Source organism: Thamnophis sirtalis, unplaced genomic scaffold (genome assembly GCF_051295495.1).
Source record: "Thamnophis sirtalis isolate CommonGarterSnake01/CBP01778 unplaced genomic scaffold, rThaSir2_p1.2 scaffold_12, whole genome shotgun sequence".
NCBI lineage: Eukaryota > Metazoa > Chordata > Lepidosauria > Squamata > Natricidae > Thamnophis > Thamnophis sirtalis.
The window spans coordinates 50,270,229-50,290,674 of NW_028261392.1; the positions used below are offsets into that span (position 1 = coordinate 50,270,229).

The 20,446-nt window shown below is 41.8% G+C and overlaps 1 protein-coding gene across 7 annotated transcripts in view; it reads left to right on the forward strand.

Annotated features, from left to right (window-relative positions):
- Positions 1-20,446, forward strand: part of CNKSR2 (connector enhancer of kinase suppressor of Ras 2) — a 270,841-nt gene that overhangs the window by 105,125 nt on the left and 145,270 nt on the right. For all 7 annotated transcript variants that reach the window (XM_087726468.1, XM_087726467.1, XM_014057257.2 and 4 more), the window contains one exon: positions 16,865-16,924. In XM_087726468.1, the coding sequence (XP_087582594.1) occupies positions 16,865-16,924 (60 nt within the window). The remainder of the gene's footprint in view (positions 1-16,864; positions 16,925-20,446) is intronic.

Here is a 20,446-nt window from a genome sequence, read left to right on the forward strand (position 1 = left end):
TAACTAAATATCATGGATGTCCAGCTAAAATAGGATATGAGGATTTGATGTAAATAGAGGACTTTATAAGTAGTAAATGAAATGTCAGCGTGTGTTATGGATTAATTCTTTGGTATAGCTAAGGATGAAGGATGTTTAAATAACTATAGGTAATTAAAACTGGAGGTATAATGATGTTAATATGGTAAACATTTGAGTTAAGATATTTGAATTAATATGAATTAATGGAAGAGAAGCACCAAAGCATGTTGTAACCAGCTGATATACTTCTTATTTTTTTAATAGATACCTGTGTTTTGTTCTTTTTCCCCTGCCTGTCGTGTTTGTCTTTTTTTTGTTCTATTTTTTTTTTGCCTCTTCTTTTTGATTTTTTCTTTTCCCACTGGTGTGGGCAGGTATTGTTCAAGATTATTACTTGTATTAATACTTTTAAATAATAATTACAGTCAAATGAAAATGGATATATAATAATGCTTAAGTTAATATGAGTTATGTTTGTTGACCGTGGAGGATCTGTAATCGATTGATACATTTTCTACAGATGTAAAGAAAGATGCTGTACTTGTTTCAATTAAAATTAAAAAACATTTATTAAAAAAAAATAGTAGTAACTTTGAGAAGGATCTTGGAATCCTATTGGACAACCATTTAAATATGAGACAGCAATTTGCAGCAGCTGCCAAAAAAGCCAACACGGTTCTAGGCTGCATAAAGAAAGGGATAGAATCAAGATCACTTGAAGTGTTAATACCACTTTATAATGCCTTGGTAAGGCCACACTTGGAATACTGCAGTTTTGATCGCCATGATGTAAAAAAGATGTGGAGACTCTAGAAAGAGTGCAGAGAAGAGCAACAAAGATGATTAGGGGACTGGAGACTAAAACATATGAAGAACGGTTGCAGGAACTGGGTATGTCTAGTTTAATGAAAAAAAGGACTAGAGGAGACATGATAGCAGTGTTCCACTATCTTAGGGGTTGCCACAAAGAAGAGGGAGTCAAACTATTCTCCAAAGCACCTGAGGGTAAAACAAGAGGTAATGGGTGGAAACTAATCAAGGAGAGAAGCAACTTAGAACTGAGGAGAAATTTCCTGACAGAATAATTAATCAGTGGAACAGCTTGCCTCCAAAAGTTGTGAATGCCCCAACACTGGAAGTCTTTAAAAAGATGTTGAATAGCCATTTGTCTGAAACGGTATAGGGTTTCCTGCCTAGGCAGGTGGTTGGACTAGAAGACCTCCAAGGTCCCTTCCAACTCTGCTATTGTATTATTGTATTATATTGAAACACTAAAAGAAATGTTTGCAAAGGAACCAGTGCTGAAGCATTCTGACCTGAGCAACCCTTCATGATCCAAACAGACGCCAGCGACATGACAGTGGGAGCAGTGCTACTCCAAAGAAACAGCCAAGAAAACTTACAGCCCTGCGCCTACACCTCCCACAAGCTCACAGACACAGAGAGATGATGGGTTGCATGGGAAAAGGAGGCCTTCACGGTGAGATGGACACTGCTAACCTGACAACACCTGTTGGAAGGCGGCCAGAAACCACAAAACTCTGGAGGCTCTCAGGACCCCACAGAAATTTTCACCCAAACACGTCCAATGGGTTCAATACTTCAACCATTTTGACTTCGTATTAAAGCACATTTCAGTGGGAAGGAACTTTCTCCTGCATGCTCCAGTACAAATGCGAACATGAGCAGGTAGTGGATGCCATCATTCCCCCTACTCAAATAGCTACCCAAGTGACCACCAGATGACAACGCCATGACCGGCAAGACCAACCAGCAAGCGATCTAACCACGGGACTCAAAACTGAACTGCTAGCAGACCCCTGGTTCTGAAACAACCAACACATCTTAACAAAAAGAGATGACCTCGCATGAAACGGGACAAAATCCTATGTCCCAGAATCCCTATGCACCCTAATTCTCCAGAGGAGCCACAACACCAAACCGGCAGGCCACTTTGGGTTCCTAAAGACTTTACACTTAACCTGGAGGCAGTTCTGGTGGTCTGGCAAAAAGAAAGATATGGACAGTTACGTGAAAAATTGCACCACAATGAAGAGACGACTGGGAAACCTCCCCAGACAGCTGCAACCAGTAGAAGAACGAACGAAGCTGTGGAAGGAGATTGCAATGGACTTTATTGTAGAGTTGCCAAAAAGTGAGGAAAACATGGTGATTTGGACAATAATAGACCTATTCTCCAAACAGGCACACTTTATATCCTGCAGTGGACTACCCTCAGTGCACCAGCTGACCAAACTTCCTGAAGCACATCTACTGCCTGCATGGAATACCTCAAAGAATTATCTCAGACAGAGGGGTCCAGTTCGTGGCTAAGTTCTGGAGGGAGTTCCTGCAGTCCATTGGGTCATTCCAAAGCCTTAGCTCAGCTTTTCACTCAACACCAAGGGGCGGGGGCAGAGAGACTGAACTTCATGGTAGAGCAGTTCCTGAGGGGCTACATGAACTATCAGCAGTCCAATTGGGCAGACCTTCTGTCTTTTGCTGTGTGTCAGAAGTGGAACACACAGCCCTCTCTGTGGGCATGCACATCATTGCCAACTGCTGTTTCTGGTTCTGTTGTGTGCATGCGTGCCAGCCAGCTGCTCTCTTCCAGGTTCTGGTACATGCACTGGAACCCAAAAGAGAGCAGCAGGGTGGCACACTTGCAGATGATGAAACCCAGAAGAGCAACTGGTTGCTACATTCATGCACACTTGCCAGCTGCTCTCTTCCAGGTTCTGGTGCTTCGGCGTGAACACCCACACTCCAATTTTAGCAGTGCCAAAAAGGTTAACAATCACTGAAACTATGGCTTTATATATATAGAAACTTGGCTAGGGTATTCATCCAGCTGGCTAGGTCCCAGATTGCAGTTCTAGTCCTGTTCATAAAACAGAAGGATGGGACACTAACGCTGTGTGTGGACTTTAGGGGGATCAATGGAGTGTGCAGCAAAAATACATATCCACTCCCTCTCATGAAGGACCTGCTGTCCTGTTTGACCGAGGGTCATATTCTCACCAGCTTGAGGGAGGTATATTACCAGTCTGGATCATGGAAGGGGACATGGAAAATTGCTTACAACTGTCCCCCAGGAAGTTATCCATTCAGAGTAATGCCATTTGGCTTGCAAGGAGCTCCAGCAGTGTTTATGCAATTAATTAACGATGTCTTGCACTAGCATTTATATAAAGGAATACTTGTATATCTTGATGACATCCTGATACCAAAACCATGGATGTCCAGTTGGTGCGCAGCATCCTGGAAAAACTCTTGGTGGCAAATTTCTACGTAAAGTTGTCCAAATGCTAGTTCCACCACCGGTTGGACTACTTAGGATATTGTGTGTCGAACACTGGGGTGGAGATGGATCCAGCAAAGGTGCAAGTGGTTATGAACTGGCAGGTCCCTAAGATTTGCAAGCAATTGCAAAATTTCCTAGTATTCACAAATTTTTACCGGAATTCCATCCCTTTGTTTGCATGAGTGGCCCTACCACTAACCAACCTTCTTAAGACAAAGCACACAATGGGGAAAATAAGACCCAATCAACCACTACAATGGATAATGGTATGTCAAAGAGCCTGTTGATGCTGTTTTCTTAGGAGCCTACCCTAAAACATCCAGATCTGGAGCAAGTATTTGTGGTCCAAGCTGATACTAGCAACATGGCCGTGGGAGCTGTCCTTCTCCAAACTAACAAGCAGGGTAATCTCCAACCGTGTGACTATACCGTAAACTCGACACCGAAAGACAGTTGGCGATATGGGAAAAGGAAACCTATGCAGTGTGATGGGCACTGATGACATGGCAGCATCTGCTGGAGGGGAGTCATGTATCCTTTAAAGTGTGGACGAATCACAAGAACTTGAAGCCCAACTCCATGCAAGTTGTCCCCCAAACAGTTCAGGTGGATATAGTATTTTAAATGCTTCCACTTTACTCTGAAGTATATTCCTAGGGGGAATAATTTTCTAGAGATGCCCTATCAAGGATTCTACAGTACAATAGTGGATGGGGAGACATAGTTCAAGCTATTATACCTCCTCTGTAATCCATGGCACAAGCCACAACCCAAGAGCAGGCAATGCAACAATGAAATGGGACTGGATGAGATGACCTGCTCCTTGAAGGCGGCTCTGCCCACCAACCTATGGTTTCAGGAGAACTAGCAGATGTAAACCCAGACAGATGGCCTGGTGTGGAAGGGGAGAAAATTATATGTCCCTCACACCCAGCGGAAGGCTGTGCTGCAGCAGTGCCTTGATGCAAAGTCAGCTAGTCACTTTGGGTTCCTAAAACCCCTACACCTGGTCAACCATCAATTTTGGTTGCCAAAATTGAAAAAAGACCTAGAGGGATTTGTCCGGAGCTGTACAATCTGTGCAACAATGAAAAATTACCAGAGAAACCACCTGGCCTCTTACAACTGTATCTAATACCACTCGACCATGGGAAGAAATAACCATGGATTTTATCATAGAGCTCTCTGAGAGTAATGGAAATACTGTTACATGGACAATTATTGACCTATTCTCAAAGCAAGCCCACTTTGTGGCTTGTCCGGGCCTCCCATCAGTATGTAAGTTGATGAAGATGTTCATCACCCACATATACCACCTCCATGGGATCCCATGGAGGATCATCTTGGACCAGGGAGTGCAATTCACAGCCAAATTTTGGTGGGAGTTTTTTAGAACGATTGGGTCATCTCAAGGCCTGAGTTACATATTCCATCCAGCTACCAAGAGAGCCAATGCCATGATTGCGCAATACATCAGATGCTATGTAAATTATGAACAGACTAATTGGGCTGACCTCCTACCCTTCGCAGAAGTAGCATACAACAACAGCAGCAGTGCACAGCAGCACATGGTTCATCCCATTCAAAATGGCCAATGGGATAGAGCTTGTCCCCATTCCTGAGTACCCTCGGGAACCCCCCTCATCTGTTAGCCTGACAGAGTGGATGGACAACATGCAAATGGTATGGGAGGAGGTGAGAGTAGCATTAAGGAAGGTGGCAGAGACCCAAAAGATCCAGGCCAACAAGAAGCGGAGCCCCCAGACCCCATTCTGATTTGGCAAGGAGGTATACCTCTCCACCAAATACCTATGTCTGAAGATGACCTACCATAAACTAGCCCCTAAATTTCTGGCTCCATTTCCATTAGTCCATATAATCAACTCAGTCAGATTGGAACTGAAGCTCCCTCATCTATTGGAGAGAATACACCCAGTATTCCACAGTAGTCTGTTGAAACATGTAACCTCAGAGGTACGTGGTATCCCAAAGCATGAACTTGGGGCCATTCAAGTGGGGGAGAGGTGCACTATGAGGTTGAGTGGACCTAGATTCTTGCATTCATGGGAGGGGGATACAATACTTGGTACAGTGGAATTGGTATCCCCTGTCAGAGGCATCTTGGGTGAGGAGTCAGAAGCACCCTCAAAAACCAGACAAGAGTGATTGTGTGGGACCCTGTGCAATAGGCAACTAATTGTGGTCTTTGCTTATCTTCTAGATGCCATGTCCATGGTAGAGGGGAGCCGCCTGTCAACCCTTGAAATGGTGAGCCTCTGGCGGACCATCTCAGGGTTGCCATTTGGGGGGGGGGTAAGTTTACTGGGCTAATGAAAAACAGTGTACTCATGGCATGGGAGGTTGATGACAAAGAAGCAGCCGGCCAACAATCATCTGGAGCACAGGCTGGCAGAAGAAAGAACTAGGCCCCACAGGAAGATTCCAGGCCTCTCAAGAAGTATTATAGCCATGTAGGTGGGCAGGCGTGCATGGTGGAAGGTTAAATTGGTGGAAAAGCAGCAATGGTTATTGCTGCCTTTGTTTTGGTTGATATGTGCTGATATTTCCAGGCCTGCAAGAATTAAAAGCAGTTAATCGAACCTTTTATTTTTGTTTCTTGGTTTTGGAGTCAGAACAGTGACATTGGATAGCAATTATAGGAGACCTGGAGGCCATCCCAGCCTCTTTTTCATGGTGGCACAAGCCTTGATATCTCTCTTCATCTGTGGCCACCAGAACTGCCTATTGACCAGGTGTAACATCCGAAGTGACATCCGAAGTGACCGGCTTGCCTGACATCATGGCAATGTTGTAGGACCTGTGTTTGCAATACACCAGGAATGTACAGTTTAGTACCCTTCCATGCTAACCTCTCCCTGTGGGTTAACAACTATTGGTTCCTTAGGAACCAGGGGTCAGTTAATAATGTGGTTTTCAGGATTTGGGTCAGATCATTTGCTTCAGATCCTGCCCCTCCCTTAGCTTGTCAGCCAGCTACAATTTTCGCAACTGGCTGGGCCGGAGGAATGATCACAAGTACTACTTCCTCCTGACTGCTTTTGTATTGCAGCAACCAAGGACAAGGCATCCACTAAGAAGTTCTTGATAAGAAGTTATTTTAAAGAAAATTGAAAGCTCCTGAAGTACTGTGCCTATCACACTTGTTTTGGCAATAACTTCCATATGGCCTGTAAGGTCCATCCACATCTTGAACAGCACTATATGCCACTTCAGGAAATGTTGCCATGTCAGCAGCACCCAACGCACTGAGAATAGTTCTTTTTCCAAAATTGCCCACCTTTGTTCTGTGGCGGTGAGCTTCCTGGAGATATATCTGCATGGTTGCAACTTGCCTTTGTTGTTGTGCTGCAAAAGGATGGTTCCAACAGCTACGTCTCTTGCACAAGCCTGGATGATGAAGGGTTGGTTGGGTGTCTGAGGATCAGCTCCTGGGTGAACAGGGCCTTCAGAGTTTCAAAGGCCCAAAGGCACCCCATAGTCTACTGGAGGGGTTGATTGGGCCAATGCTCAGTTGCGGCAGGTTTAGTTTTTAGTAAGTTGGTGAGTGGCAGAGCTACCTGGGCTCTGAACTGGGAATGAACTGTCTATAGAAGTTCACGAACCCCAGGAAACTCGGCAACTGCCTATGCATCCTGAGTGCCTGCCATTTCAGGACAGCTTTCACTTTTGTGGGATCCATCTTCACCCCCACGCCAGAAATCCAGTACCCCAAATAGTCCAAACGGGTCTGGTGGAATTCGCACTTGGATAGTTTTATGTACAAATATTCTGCAGTAATTTTTCCAACACCGACTATACTAGTTAGATATGTTCATCCATTGTCACAGTATATACTAGAATATCGCCCAAATAAACCACCACCCCCTTGTTCAGGTGCTCATGCAGCACCATGTTGATGAGGTTCATGAACACCACAGAGGCCCCTTGCAACCCAAACAGCATCACCTTTAAGTGATAGCTCCCCAGGGGGCAGTTGAAGGCAGTTTTCCACTCGTCCCCATCCCTTATGCGAACCCTATACTATGCCTCCTGTAAGTCCAGTTTAGTGAAGATTTTGTCCCTAGCCAGGTGGACCAACATGTCCTTCATCAGGAATAGCAGGTACATATTTTACCCACACACCACGTTTATGCCCCTAAAGTCCACACACAAATGCATTGATCCATCTTTTTTCCCTTAAACAATACAGGGGCGGTGGTCTTGGAGCATGCCAGCTGAATGAACCCTCTGACCAGGTTCATATCGATGTAGTATCACAGCTCCTCCATCTCCCAGGGTGCCATTGAATAAATCTTGGGTTTGGGCTATTTTGCCCCGGGGATGATCTCAATGGCACAGTTAATTGGATGGTGGGGAGGCAGAACATCACATTTCTTTTCACTAACATGTCCACTAAGTCCATGTACACAGAAGGGTAGGGAAGGCTCTCCATTTTCTGGAGCCTCACAGCTCTGGCATAGGTCCTCTTCCTACAGACCTGCTCTGCAGTGGAGAAAGGGGACCCTGGCCTATCCTCAGCCTCCTGGAGCCTGCCACCACTTGTCCAGCTATGCCAAGCCCAGGATCACCACTTCAATCATTCTGGGTCATTCTTGCAAGGCTTCCAACAGTAGACTGGTATCCCCCAACTCTCAAGCATTCTCGCTATAAAGATTCGCTACCCAGTCTGCAGCTTCCCCCTCCAATGCCTCCATCACCACGACCCCAGTGGCTGGGGTATAAGTGGGCAAAGCGGTTCAGGTGACTAACAACCTGGCTCAGGAACAGAGACAACCTGGTGGGCTCATCATCAAAGGTAGCCCTCAGGTGTGGTGGCTCCAGGGGCATGGCTGGGCTGCCAATAGCCTATAGGGGTCCCTTGGCCAGAAGAAGCCAAGCCAGACAGCTGATGCAGGCCCTCCAGGGGGCAGCTCTTGCTACTGACCCGGGGGAACTGGCTGCTGTCTCATCCACTGGGACAGTCTGTTAACCTTGCCATATTTTCAGTATGTAGTCCATTTCGTAGTTTTGGTTCTGCTGATGCTAACCCCGTCACCACTTCCCTCACCGACTGGGGTTCCTGGAACCTGTTGTAGCTGGTGTCCAGGCTGAGCCTTGGGCTGGCTAGGCAGAACCATATAGGTAGGATAACCGGTTTCTGATGAGGTGATGGCCTTTAAAGCAGCTGCCTCTCCCCCGGTTCCTAACATTTTCCCCCTAAAAAATAGCAACAAAACATTTGTACAGAATAGGAAGATGAATCCCCATTGCAAATTTTAAAGATTTTGGAGTTATATTTTGCTGCTTAATGAAAAGAATTATGTCTAGTAGTAACAAAATACCCAGATCCATAGCTTCAAAATCCAGAATGGGACATTTCACCACAGTCAATTCACCACAAGGCAACTTACCATAGCCAACTCTCCGTGGAACAATTTAACAATTCAATTATTTAAAATAAACATTTTATTTTTTGTCATTCACATTTCATTTTGTCCCTTCTTTTGTTCCTTTCCTTAATTATTCTATTCCACTATTTCTTTGATATTGGTGTAACTCTTGTCCTGCAGTGAGTTTTCCCGTGGCAAGTTGGCTGTATCTAGTTGTCCCATGATAAGGTCACTATGGCAAGGTGGCTGCAGCGAATTGTTATAGATCCCCCAAATCAAGAGCCCATTAAAACTAAAAGGAGGGAAAACAAAGGAGAAATTATCTGCAAGGCAATTATCAAGAAATAAGACACCAAAGGAAGTTCAGCAAGAACTGTATAAAATCATGTTGCAGAATTTCCTAAATACACATTTAAAAAAATAAAAAAGCAAAATGGCAGTTTTTATGGACAGAAAATAAATATGAAATTTTAACTATATAATCAAGAGCAAACAATCCTTTATCTTGGAAGGCATTTAACTATTAGTATAAAATAATATGGAGGACAAAAGATTTAGGCCAAATCTTAGTTATTTTAAACTATATCTCTGCAAATTGTCTGTGTAATATAAAACAGAGGGCAATTTCTGGTAATGGATACTTGCAGTTTTTTTAAAAAAACCAGACATATAACTTTACAATAGAATAACAGAGTTGGAGGCGACCTTGGAGGTCTTCTAGTCCAACCCCCTGCCTAGGTAGGAAACCCTATACTGTTTCAGACAGATGGCTATCCAACATCTTCTTAAAGACTTGCAGTGTTGGGGCATTCACAACTTCTGGAGGCAAGCTGTTCCACTGATTAATTGTTCTAACTGTCAGGAAATTTCTCCTCAGTTCTAAGTTGCTTCTCTCCTTGATTAGTTTCCACGCATTGCTTCTTGTTCTACCCTCAGGTGCTTAGGAGAATAGTTTGACTCCTCTTCTTTGTGGCAACCCCGAGATATTGGAACACTGCTATCATGTCTCCCCTAGGCCTTCTTTTCATTAAACTAGACATACCCAGTTCCTGCAACCGTTCTTCATATGTTTTAGTATCCAGTCCCCTAATCACCTTTGTTGCTCTTCTCTGCACTCTTTCCAGAGTCTCCACATCTTTTCTACATCGTAGCGACCAGAACTGAATGCAGTATTCCAAGTGTGGCCTTACCAAGGCATTATAAAGTGGTATTAACACTTCACGTGATCTTGATTCTATCCCTCTATTTATGCAGCCTAGAACTGTGTTGGCTTTTTTGGCAGCTGCTGCACACTGCTGGCTCATATTTAAATGGTTGTCCACTAGGACTCCAAGATCCCTTTCATAGTTACTACTACTGAGCAAGGTACCACCTATACCAGTGATGGGCAACCTTTTTGGCGTGGTGTGTCAAAAATCGGCAAAAAATCGAGCATAACTTGCTTGTGTGTCACTTCGACAAAAACATAATTTTGCGCAATTTATAGTTGCTGCTAATGGTGCTCACAGTTCCCGTTGGCACTCCGCTGTTCCCTGCTGTGGTGCGGTCGTAACCGACAGTCCCAGGAGTAGACTCTCTGTGCCGGCCTGACTGGAGAGAGGCGTGCACTGTTCCCGCGCTCCTCTCCTGCGGGTCCTCCCTTGTCGCGCTGATGACGTGTGTGCGCACGGCACGCACGCCTTACCAGCAGCCCCTGCGCTCAGAAAGGGGCGGCGGTGATACAGTAAGTGAGTGTGGGCGGGGGAGATCACACGTCCCGCCCCCCCCGTTCCTCCAGCACAGATTCTTTCATCCTCGGCGGCCGTGCAGGAGCCGAGGATGAATCGCATGAAATCCTGTGCGTGTCACCCCAAATGGCTACGCGTATCAGCACTGACACGCGTGTCATAGGTTCGCCATCACTGACCTATACTGTACCTGTGCATTTCTTTTTTGTTGCCTAAATGTAGAACCTTACTCTTTTCACCATTGACTTTCATTTTATTAGATAGTGCCCAATGTTCAAGTTTGTCAAGATCCTTCTGTATCTTAAGCCTATCTTCTGGAGTGTTGACTATTTCTGCCAGCTTGTTGTCATCTGCAAATTTGATGATTTCCCCATTTATTCCCTCATCCAAATCATTGATGAAGATGTTGAAGAGTACTGGGCCTAAAACAGAGCATTGGGGTACTTCACTGCATACTTCCCTCCATGTAGATGCAGTTCCATTGAGGACTACATGTTGAGTGCGGTTGGTCAGCCAGTTAGGAATCCATCTGGTGGTGATGCTATCTAACCCACGTTCTTCTACTTTATCTAGTAGTAGGTTATGGTCTACTTATCAAATGCCTTACTGAAGTCCAAGTAAACTATATCGACGGCATTCCTCTGGTTCATTAATTTTGTCACATTATCAAATAATGCAATAAGATTAGTCTGGCATGATCTGTTTTTGACAAACCCATGATGGCTTTTGGCTATTACTTTGTTTGCTTCTAGGTGTTCGCTAATTTGTTGCTTGATTATCTTTTCCAGAATCCTTCCTAGTATTGAGGTCAGGCTGATAGGTCTGTAGTTTCCTGGATCTATTGTTTTTCCTTTTTGAAGATGGGAACCACATCAACTCTTTTCCAGTCCTCTGGTAGTTCCCCGGCGTTCCAGGATCTCTGAAAGATATACTTCAGTGGTTCTGAGATCTCGTCTGCCAGTTCCTTCAGAACCCTGGGGTGTAATCCATCCAGTCCTGGTGATTTGAACTTGTCTAGGATAGACAGGTGCTCACTTACCATTTTCTTCCCTATTTCAATTTGTGTTCCTAATCTGATTTTTGTGGTGCTGTTTTTGATGGGTTGGACTGTTTTATCCTTTTGTGTAAAGACAGATGCAAAACATGAGTTAAATAGTTCTGTTTCTCTCTATTGCTTGTCACCTTCTTGCCACTTTCTCCTAGCAATGGACCAATTGTTTCCTCAACCTTTTTCTTGTTTTTAACATGTTGGAAGAAGCATTTTTTTTGGTTAATTTTTACTTTTGTGGCAAGCCTTTCTTCATTGTGAGCCTTAGCTTTCCTCACTTCATCTTTACTGGCTTGGGCTATTTGCTGATATTCTGCCTTAGTTATGTCCCCCTCTTTTCACTTTTTATACTTATCTTTTTTGTCTTTCAATTTGTCATAAAGTTCTTTATGCAGCCATGCTGGTTTCTTTTGGGAGCTGTTATTTTTCTTCTTCATTGGTATTGTGCTAGACTGGGCATTTGTAATCTCATTTTTCAAAATTTCTCAAGCTTCTTGAGTTGTTTTCCCCTTGAGGATTCTTATCCATGGATTTTTTCCTAAGCTCTCTTAAAGTCCAAGACTCTAATTTGACTTTGTTCTACTATTTGTGTTTGCATAATGTTGAATTCCAATATTGCATGGTCACTTGCCCCCAGGGTTCCTGTGGCTTCAACACCTTCTATCATTTCCTCTCTGTTAGTGAGAATTAAGTCCAATATGGCTGATCCCCTTGTTCCCTTCTCTACTTTTTGGGAAACAAAGTTGTCTGCTGGGTTTGTTAGGAACCTGTTGGATCTTCCACTTGGTGCAGAATTTGTTTCCCAGTTGATGTCAGGGTAATTAAAATCTCCCATTACTATTGTGGTGTGCTCCCTACATACCTTAGTTAGCTGACTAGCAAAAAGTTCATCTACTTCCTCTTCTTGGTTGGGTGGCCTGTAGTATAGACCTATGGCAATGTCATTTCCCCCCAACCTTTAATATTGACCCAAATGCATTCATGATAGTTCTCATTGTTGCGCTCTATTTCTGTAGAGATGTAGTTATTTCTTATATATAGTGCAACTCCACCTCCTCTTTTATTTGGTCTATTTCTTTTAAATAATTTAAATCCTTCTAGCTGTATGCTCCATTTGTCGGTTTCATCCCACCAAGTTTCTGTAATGGCAATAATATCGTATCTGCCCTCTTTTACTTGAATTTCTAATTTGCCCTGTTTATTTCTCATACTCTGTGCATTAGTGTATAGACATTTGAGTCCATTTTGATTGACCTTGTGTTTACTGTCTACATAACCTGTGTTATGCCTGACTGCCCCTATTTTCTTGCCACTTGTATGATTCATGCACATAGTATGGCAATCACTATTAAATGCTTGGTTTTGCTTGACAGCAGGAGTGATAATCTTTCCCGCCCAAACATCTATGTTACATGCACTGATAACCCTATGAGTTTTAGATGGCTGGGGTCAGAAATGTTCTGTATCAATTAATTCCCTGTCCCTGCTGTTCAGTTTAAATGTTTATCCAGAAAACCTGTGAATTTAATGCAAAATAACCCAGTCCCTTTCTTGGATGGGTGCAAACCATCTCTTTTGTACAGTTTTTCATTGGACTAGCTGCAGGGATCATGACTAATAAAACCAAAGCCTTCCCTTTTACACCACTCCTTTAGCCACACATTAAACTCTGCTACATGCTGGCCCTTCCCTTTTTGTTCCTTATATACTGGTAAAACCTCTGAAAAGATAAGCCTACAACCTATACTATTAAGTTCATACCCCAAGTTCTGGAAATCATTCTGCACGGAAAGTACATCTTTCTGGGACAGATCATTAGTGCCAAGATGTATAATAGCATCAACGTCACAGTCCTTACTTGCATTCTTGACTATCTTAAAAATACGCCTCTTGTCTCTGCTGACAGTAGCACCTGGCAAACACGTGACCGCTTTTAAAACGTCCATATCCTTTCCTAAATTTACATCCCTTATGATTGAATCACCAACCAGAAGGTGACTTCTCTTTTTGCACACCTTGCTCTTCTTCTGCGACTGATGTGTGATACCTGGTTCCCCATTTCGCCTTTCCGAAGAAAGTTCTTCATTTTGGACCATGATCCCCTGCTTATTTGAGTCATCATTATCACAACTACCTTGACCTATCTCTTTAGTGTCCCCATTAAGGTCAGCAAGGGCACTATATCTGTTTTGTTGGGTCACAGCAAAAGCTTTGTGTTTATGGTTCACAGCTCTCAACCTGCCAGATCCCACGGTTGTCCAGACTGCTCTTCTCCTGCAAGATCTTTGTGGTAGAGGGGGCTGATAGCGTAGTATCTCCATAGAGTGGAATGGCTGAAGTAGACACCTAGTTTCTGCTTGGAGAGCACAGATTAGAGATTCTAGATAGGTAATCTGTCTATGTAGACTAGTAATTTGTTTACAAAGGGGACAGTATCCAAATTTGAAGAGTACTGCGAAAGACAGGTGCAAAACAGCTATTACATTGAACTAAGCCAGTCATTTTGAAATAAAATAAAATCACAATCTCAAGCACACTAATCCAGAATGTATTATTGCTATTTTGGTTTATAGATATATGATTCACGTGCCATAAGGCGCGGGCCCCCACCTCAGTCTCTTTGTCTCTCTGACTCACCCCTTATATCCAGCAGCTCCAATCCCAGCTTCAGGAAGGTTCAAATGATATGGAGTTAAACTTTGTTAAATAACTTTGTTATTTAAGACAGAACAACAAAAAGGTTGATGATAATAGTAACATTTTTTTAAAAAATCCCACAAAGAATGGAGCTAGTTAAAAAAACCTCCTTAAAATTAAAGTAGACTAAAAATATATTTAACCAAGGTAATTTGATATATGAAGCTAACTTCTTCAGGAAAAGAATTTGACAGGGTTCAATAAAAGGAAGTATTAGAGTTTTTTATGGGACATATTGAAGTGTTCTTAAAGCAGATTTTAAATAATGGTGCAAATTAAGAAAATTTAATCATTTTCATCAAAGAACAACTAAAAGTAAATCCAGACTTAATCATTTGAGAGTCTTGTTTATTGAAAAAAGTTGGAGACTAATTATAATTATGTGTGATGATACATAGAAATACTTTTTTCAAAGTTGTTACTACACCTTCCTTAGAATTTCTCTCCCCCATCAAAAGGAGAGCCAATTATATCTAGTCATTTCTATTTACCAGGAATATAAAAGCACAAATAAATTGCTGCTTTAGGTCAACTGATCATAATCATGAGTTCAACAGAGTAAAACTGGAACTCAGCTTCTTCACCTGGCACACTAGACCTATCTACCAATTATGCATTCAAAAATATTAAAACCATAGAGACAGACTGGATCTCTCATTTAAGAAATGTATCAATGAGTACTGTAAAAAATAAAATGGAGAAATATAACCTACATTTGTATCAGCATGAATTTGGAAGTTTATATTCACTGTAGGCTTTATATTCATTTGAACATTTGGAAACATTGTAAATTATAAAGAATACAAGCTTTTTCAGTAAAGTTCATAGAATTAAGGTATTTTATGCTATGTCTTAAATATTAATTTAAAAAGAAATTTAATCTATTGAGAATTTTACTAAATTTCAGTGTTGAATTATATGTATCAACTGATTATACATCAATTTCACACAGTTCTTGAATCAAATTTATAACTTTGCAAAATAAATGCTTACATATATTAGAAACCTTTTTATTGATCCGGGTGAGATGTAAGACCCAAATAATTTAATCCTCACAATACAAAAACAAGTCTGGTTCACAATTCAAAGGTTTATTGCAGAAAAATGAAAAGCGATTACAAGTGTGGCCTCCAAGTCCCTTCCCAAATGAATTGAATACAAGGAGAGCAAAAAAAACAGTTTTCAAGCTATACAATTTATACCCCCTAAACATTGCACGCCACGCACGCCTAAGAAGAAGCCCTCCCCATCTCCCAAGTGATTCTTTTAAGTCATTTTACACTACAAAGGGTCAGCATGACCCTTCCTGCAGAACCCCAGTTATCTTATCTTTGTTTCCTTACAGTTTCGCCCTAGGCGGCGGATGTTCCTATCTAACCAAATGGTGGCCCTGTCTCAGACTTATGTTCCTGTTTTTCAGAGGAGTTTTAGCAAGTCAATGTGTATTGTCTTTACTGATTACATTTTGTAGTTAATTTGCAACAGGAAGAATTTTATAGCTTATTGATACATTAAACACTTTTATAAAAGAGTAACTTATTATTTATTTCCTTCAATCCTGTTAGTACTGTAAGTAAATAGTTCAGTGGTTATGATTTGAAATGCTTTATAATAATTCCCTGTTGCATAATTACCTATTTTTTGTTTCAATCAGCATATATTTCAATGGACATGTTTATTAAAACATTATATATTAAATCCTGTGAAATCAGTACATTCTTCTTATTTTATTGAAGAATTGACCCAGTTTTTATCATGAAAAGATGGCCTTGCCTTTTACAATCTTTCTTCATTTTCTTTCCTGGTGACTTCTTGAAACTTTGGATTTTTAAAAACGTTAAGATATTACTTCAATAATTATGGGAAACCCTATATAGCTTCCTGTTAGCATGAAACCATATGTTGTGTAGTATAAAATGATTGACACATCTGAGAAGTGTGCCTGATTTGATTCAGTACACATCTGGATTTGCCCAGTATTTTTGTCTGCCTTTATGGTTTATAAAGGTGTACCTATAGATTGCACTTATAAAAGTGAGACTATGTTTCCCACTCCAGGGTAGTACATGCTGCCATATGGAATTATTTTAAATAATTTTATGATTCATTAGAGTTGTTGCTTGAAGATTGAGAATATGCTTCATATCACACAAATCTAAGTCAGATGATGAATCATTACAAACAAATGAATAGCATCCAAAGATAGTTGCCACAAAATTTAAAATAATTTACATCTAATATACATTAATCTTGGTTGTTTTTTCAGGAATAGCAATAGCAATAGCAATAGCAGTAGACTTATATACCGCTTCATAGGCCTATCAGGCCTCTCTAAGCGGTTTACAGAGAGTCAGCATATTGCCCCCAACAATCTGGGTCCTCATTTTACCCACCTCGGAAGGATGGAAGGCTGAGTCAACCCTGAGCCGGTGAGATTTGAACCGCTGACCTGCTGATCTAGCAGTAGCCTGCAGTGCTGGATTTAACCACTGCGCCACCTTGGCTCTGGGAGTGGGATGGAATGGGATGGAATCACTTTTTAAAAAAAAAATTCAAAGTAGTATTCTATTGTATAACTCAATTGTTAGCAGATGAATTTTAGATAGATGAGAAATGTATGTTGGATGATAGTATGGAAAAACTTTTGAAATTCTTTCCCATGATGTCTTTTTCTTAGGGCATGTACATTAAATCTACATATGATGGTCTCCATGTAATTACTGGAACAACAGAAAATGTAAGTATTGATAATACTTTTTGCTGAGGTGTGGGGTGTTTTTAAATTTAACTTTAGATTAAATTATCCCTGTGATTACCTATCTTAATTGCAAAAGATTAAGAATATGTTATATCGCTTATGCATCCATAGCTCACCCCATGGGCACTCTACTATAATAATGTATATAATAGCCACTTAAATATATAGTGCAGCAATTGGATTTTCAGAAACTCTCTAGCTCTCATCTAAATTCACTTGTGCAGTTCAAATAGTAATACAAAACAGGTTGGTTTGACATTAATTTACACATAAAACATTACAGATTGTTCCTTCACTGCCATACCACACATTTGGAAATAACGATCTTTAATTTATAAGGGCTTACTGTGTCATGCAAATGTAGCACACTGGAAACTTCCAGTGGGAATAAACAATGGAGAAGTCTCTGTTGTTAGTTGCGAAATCACGTCTGACCCTTTGCGACCCCATGGACAATATTCCTCCAGGCCTTCCTGTCCTGTACCATCCTCTGGAGTCATTTAAGCTCATACCTACTGCTTCGGTAAATCCATTCAACCACCTCCTCCTCCTCCCCAAAAGAAGTCGTCCCCTTCTTCTTTTGCTATCAATCTTTCCCAACATTAGGCTCTTCTCCAGTGAGTACTTCCATCTCATTTGGTGGCCAAAGTATTTGAGTTTCATCTTCAGGATGTGGCCTTCTAAAGAGCAGTCAGGGTTGATCTCCCCTAGAACTGACCGGTTTGATAGTCTTGCAATCCAAGGTACTTGCAGGAGTCTTTTCCAGTACCATGGTTCAAAGGCCTCAATTCTTTGACGCTCAGTGTTTCTTAAGGTCCAACTTTCACAGCCATACATTGCAAATGGGAAAACCATAGCCTTGACTATATGTTCTTTTGTTGGCAGGGTGATGTCTCTGCTTTTTAATAAACTGTGTAGATTTGCCATAGTTTTCCTCCCCAGGAGCAAGCGTCTTTTAATTTCTTGGCTGCAGTCCCCATCTGCGGTGATCTTGGAGCTCAGGAAAATAAAATCTGTCACTACCTCCATTTCTTCCTCATCTATTTGCCAGGAATTGAGAGGACCAGATGCCATGATCTTAATTTTCTTAATGTTGAGTTTCAAGCCAACTTTTGCACAGTCCTTCTTCACCTGTATCAAGAGGATCTTTAGTTCCTCTTCACTGAGCCACAGTCAGCTCCTGGTCTTGTTTTTACTGACTGTATAGAGCTTCTCCATCTTTGGCTGCAGAGCACATAGTCAATCTGATTTTTTTGTTGACCATCTGGTGATGTCCATGTGTAGAGTCATCTCTAGGGTTGTTGGAAAACAGTGTTTGCTATGACCATCATATTCTCTTGACAAAATTTTATCAGCCTGTGCCTTGCTTCATTTTGTACTCCAAGGCCAAACTTGCTTGTTATTCTGGTTATCTTTTGGCTTCCTATTTTAGCATTCCAATCCCCCATGATGATAAGGACATCATTTGTTGGTGTTAATTCTATAAGGTGCTATAGGGTTTCAAAAACCGGTCAAGTTCATCCTCTTCAGCACCAGTGGTTGGGGCATAGACTTGGATTGCTGTGGTGTTGAATGGTTTGTCTTGCTTTCGAACTGAGATCATTCTGTCATTTTGGGGATTATATCCCAGTATTGCTTTTCCTATTCTTTTATTGACTATGAAGGCTACTCCATTTCTTCTGAGGGATTCTTGCCCCCCCCCCCAGTAATATACCTGATGGTCACCTGAAGTAAATTCTATACCTGGTGGTCACCTGAATTAAATTCACATTCCTGTCCATTTTAGTTTGCTGATTCCTAAGATGTCAATGTTCAGTCTTGTCATCTCTTGTTTGACCACTTCCAGCTTGCCTTGGTTCATGGATCTTACATTCCAAGTTCCTAAGGAGTATAGAGCTTTACAGCATTGGACTTTCCTTTCACCACCAGATACATCCACAGCTGAGCATCCTTTCAGTTTTGGCCCAGCCACTTCACTCTTTCTGGCACTACTAGTACTAGCCCTCTGCTCTTCCCCAGTAGCATATTGGACACTTTCTGACCTGAGGGGCTCATCTTCCGGCATCATATCTTTTTGCCTTTTGGTAGTGTCCATGGGGTTTTCATGGCAAAGATACTGGAGTGGGTTGCCATTTCCTTCTCCAGTGGATCACATTTTGTCATAGCTCTCTGCTATGACCTCTCCTTCTTGGGTAGCCCTGCACGGCATAGCTCATAGCTTCATTAAACTATGCAAGGCCCTTCGCCACAACAAGGCAGTAATCTATGAAGGGGGAGGGGTCTCTATCTTAAGTTAAATTTATGACAATGTTCTTTTCCACAAGTTACTTTTGCACTAAATTCACACAGTACATAGTAAATCCTATGACTAGCTGACCAATCCACAGACTTGAAGGGATAAGTGGGTCATTGCACATAGGTATGTGCACTGATAAATCTGGCTTATGATATGATATGATATGATATGGACATTGTCTTCTTAAAAGAAAGATCAGGCTTTTCAATTCTGATAAAGACCTAACATCTCTAAATAAAAATTATTTTAACAATCAACTTAGAAGTCAGCATATGGTTTATTTTGTTATATAACGTTTATATATTTATTTCCAACTTACCAAAACTAGAAGGATCTCCATCCCTGTACAATTGAACACATGGATGAATTTAACTGAATGTATGTAAGCCAGAGGTAAAGCTTGCTGCTACAGTTGTCTCACCTTTTCATATTACTTGAATCCTCATGAGTAGTTGAGAGGGCTACTAATGCTTCATTTTTAGGTCAGCACATGAATGCCCAATAGTTTTCTTTTCTGTTGGTTTATATTACTTGGTTAACATTTCTCTTAAGGTGGAAATGATATCAGATCAAGTTATCTGGGTTGCTCCTTCAAACACATTACATGAGTGATCCAATGGGTGTCACACCTAATTTCTCAACCAGGGCAGGGTTAACCAGACATCTGGTGCACCCCAAGTCCAAGAGGGCTACTATGCTCCACTTGGATTGAATCACCAGTTCTATAGGGATGGTCACTGGATTGACTGGATGACTTACCGGGGGATCATTTTTGTAGTTTGATATGTTTTCCACTGTACTGTCCACCAGGCTGGTTGGAGTTCTCTCACCATCCTTGGGAGATGTGTTGGACTCTATGACTTATATTCCTTTCAGGGCTGTGCCATGGGTTCTCTATGGCAGTTTTGCCAATTTTTTTGGCAGGACTAGGAGTTGCGATCTGGGTTGGGCATGCAGCTCAGCAGTCAGCAGTTCAGTGCCCCTCCTTCCTGCACCTAAAGCAGCCAGCAGAGCATCAGTGTGAGCTTGCTAATGTAACAGCTGTTACTGAGCCTCCTTCTTTTCAGGGTAGAATCTTCACCATCCACAGCTTGGCTGATATTTGGATCAAGCCAGGTCAAGCAAGGACATACCAACTCTGGAAGGGGGGGGTCCTCCCCTGGAGACAGAGGTGTTGTAGACCTTCTCACTTAATCTGTCTCGGA